Source organism: Citrus clementina, unplaced genomic scaffold, assembly GCF_000493195.1.
Source record: "Citrus clementina cultivar Clemenules unplaced genomic scaffold, Citrus_clementina_v1.0 scaffold_379, whole genome shotgun sequence".
Lineage (NCBI taxonomy): Eukaryota > Viridiplantae > Streptophyta > Magnoliopsida > Sapindales > Rutaceae > Citrus > Citrus x clementina.
Genome location: NW_006262286.1, coordinates 1 through 1,659, shown reverse-complemented (window position 1 = coordinate 1,659; position 1,659 = coordinate 1). Strand labels below are relative to the sequence as shown.

At 39.7% G+C, this 1,659-nt stretch overlaps 1 protein-coding gene across 1 annotated transcript; it reads right to left on the bottom strand.

Annotated features, from left to right (window-relative positions):
• Positions 1-281: 281 nt before the first annotated feature.
• On the bottom strand, positions 282-1,655 carry LOC18045747 (phenylalanine ammonia-lyase; the record flags this gene model as incomplete). The annotated part of the gene is made up of 1 exon (XM_006439080.2): positions 282-1,655. A coding segment is annotated over one exon (1,170 nt), but the record flags the coding sequence as incomplete, so codon positions are not given.
• Positions 1,656-1,659: the final 4 nt, after the last annotated feature.

The following is a 1,659-nucleotide window of genomic DNA, read 5'->3' as shown; positions in this document are numbered from 1 at the left end:
TCTTCAGAGGGTTTTCAAGATGGCCTGGGGGTTTGAAACTGTATTGTCCGGTCTTTTCTGCTAGAGAATTTTGTTGCTGTATATACCTGGATACTTGTAATTTTTATTATAAGTAAAAAGGAAAAAAAAAAGTTTTCAATTACCATTATTTTCATCATTTGATTGAATCTTTCGAGTATGTTTAATTTGAGTTGAGAATATATTTACCCCTAATAATTTATTTTATAAAAAGGAGACGGCCAAAGAAATGTAACCGAGAAGTGGCTTAATTTTGCGATTGATTATCAAAGGCCCATCTTATTATTGAGTTGCAACTGTACATAAATTTCACCAAAATTACAGACTTTAAGAAGGGGGAAAAATAGAATTAAGAACACAAAGTGAAAGCATAGAGACAGTATCATCCTCACAGTAGAAGAATTATATTTGTTAACCTTCCAAGCGACATTAAAATATATATAAAAAAAAAGGCATAAAAGAAAGCATTAACAAATTGGAAGAGGACTCCCATCCCATTCTTTAAGACATTCAAGCAGTGGATCAATTATTTTTCCCTGACAAATCGCTGTAAACACCTTATCACATTCCTCGCCTGGTGATATCGCCTTCTCTCCTGTCAGATACCGAGCCCCCAACTCTTCCCTTACAAACCTATACAATGGGTAGGACCTGCACTCCTTAATCCTGTTTGGTATTTCCAAATTACCACTCTCAAAAGCACTTCTAGCACTCTCAACTTCTTTCGGCAAAAGGGTCTTCAACTCCTCCTCGAAAGCACCTATCTTTAAGAAGATTGAAGCATTTGCATTCTTCAAATCTTCATTGTTTGTCAATGCATGATCAACAAGGACTTGTCTCAGTTTCCGCATCAACGGGTAAGTTGCGCTGCAGGGATCATCAGCGTATGAAAAAACGTACTCGCGATCAACTACTTTCAGCAAATCTTTCTCGCAGAATCTTGAAGGATGGAGCTCCCCATTGACCCCCATCGTCAGGACTTTCTTAGCTGCTTGGCTGATTGTGTTCTTAACTGTGCTCTTCAGATTCTCCTCCAAGTGCCTCAAGTCTATAGCTTGGCAGAGTGCAATCAAGTAAGTTGAGGACATGAGCTTCAAGATATCAACAGCTTCAGCTGTTTTTCTGGCAGAGATCAGCCCTAAAGAGTTCACATCTTGGTTGTGTTGCTCAGCACTTTGGACGTGATTAGTCACAGGATTGGCTAGAAACTGGAGCTCGGAACAATACGCAGCCATTGCTATTTCGGCACCTTTGAACCCATAATCCAAGCATGGATTCCTACCACCAGACAGATTTGAAGGCAACCCATTACTGTAAAAATCATTAACCAGCTCAGAAAATTGAGCAAACATGAGTTTCCCAATCGAAGCAATTGCCAATCTTGAATTATCCATAGAGACACCAATTGGAGTGCCCTGGAAATTGCCACCGTGTAATGCCTTGTTCCTTGAAACATCAATCAACGGATTATCATTCACAGAGTTAATCTCCCTCTCAATAGACTTTGTCGATGCTCGAATCACTTCAGCTTGAGGGCCTAACCATTGTGGTGAAGTTCGAAGAGCATACCGATCTTGCTTAGGCTTCTGTAAAGGGTCAATTTCATGGAATTTTTGTGCTGCCTCAACATAAGAGCTACCA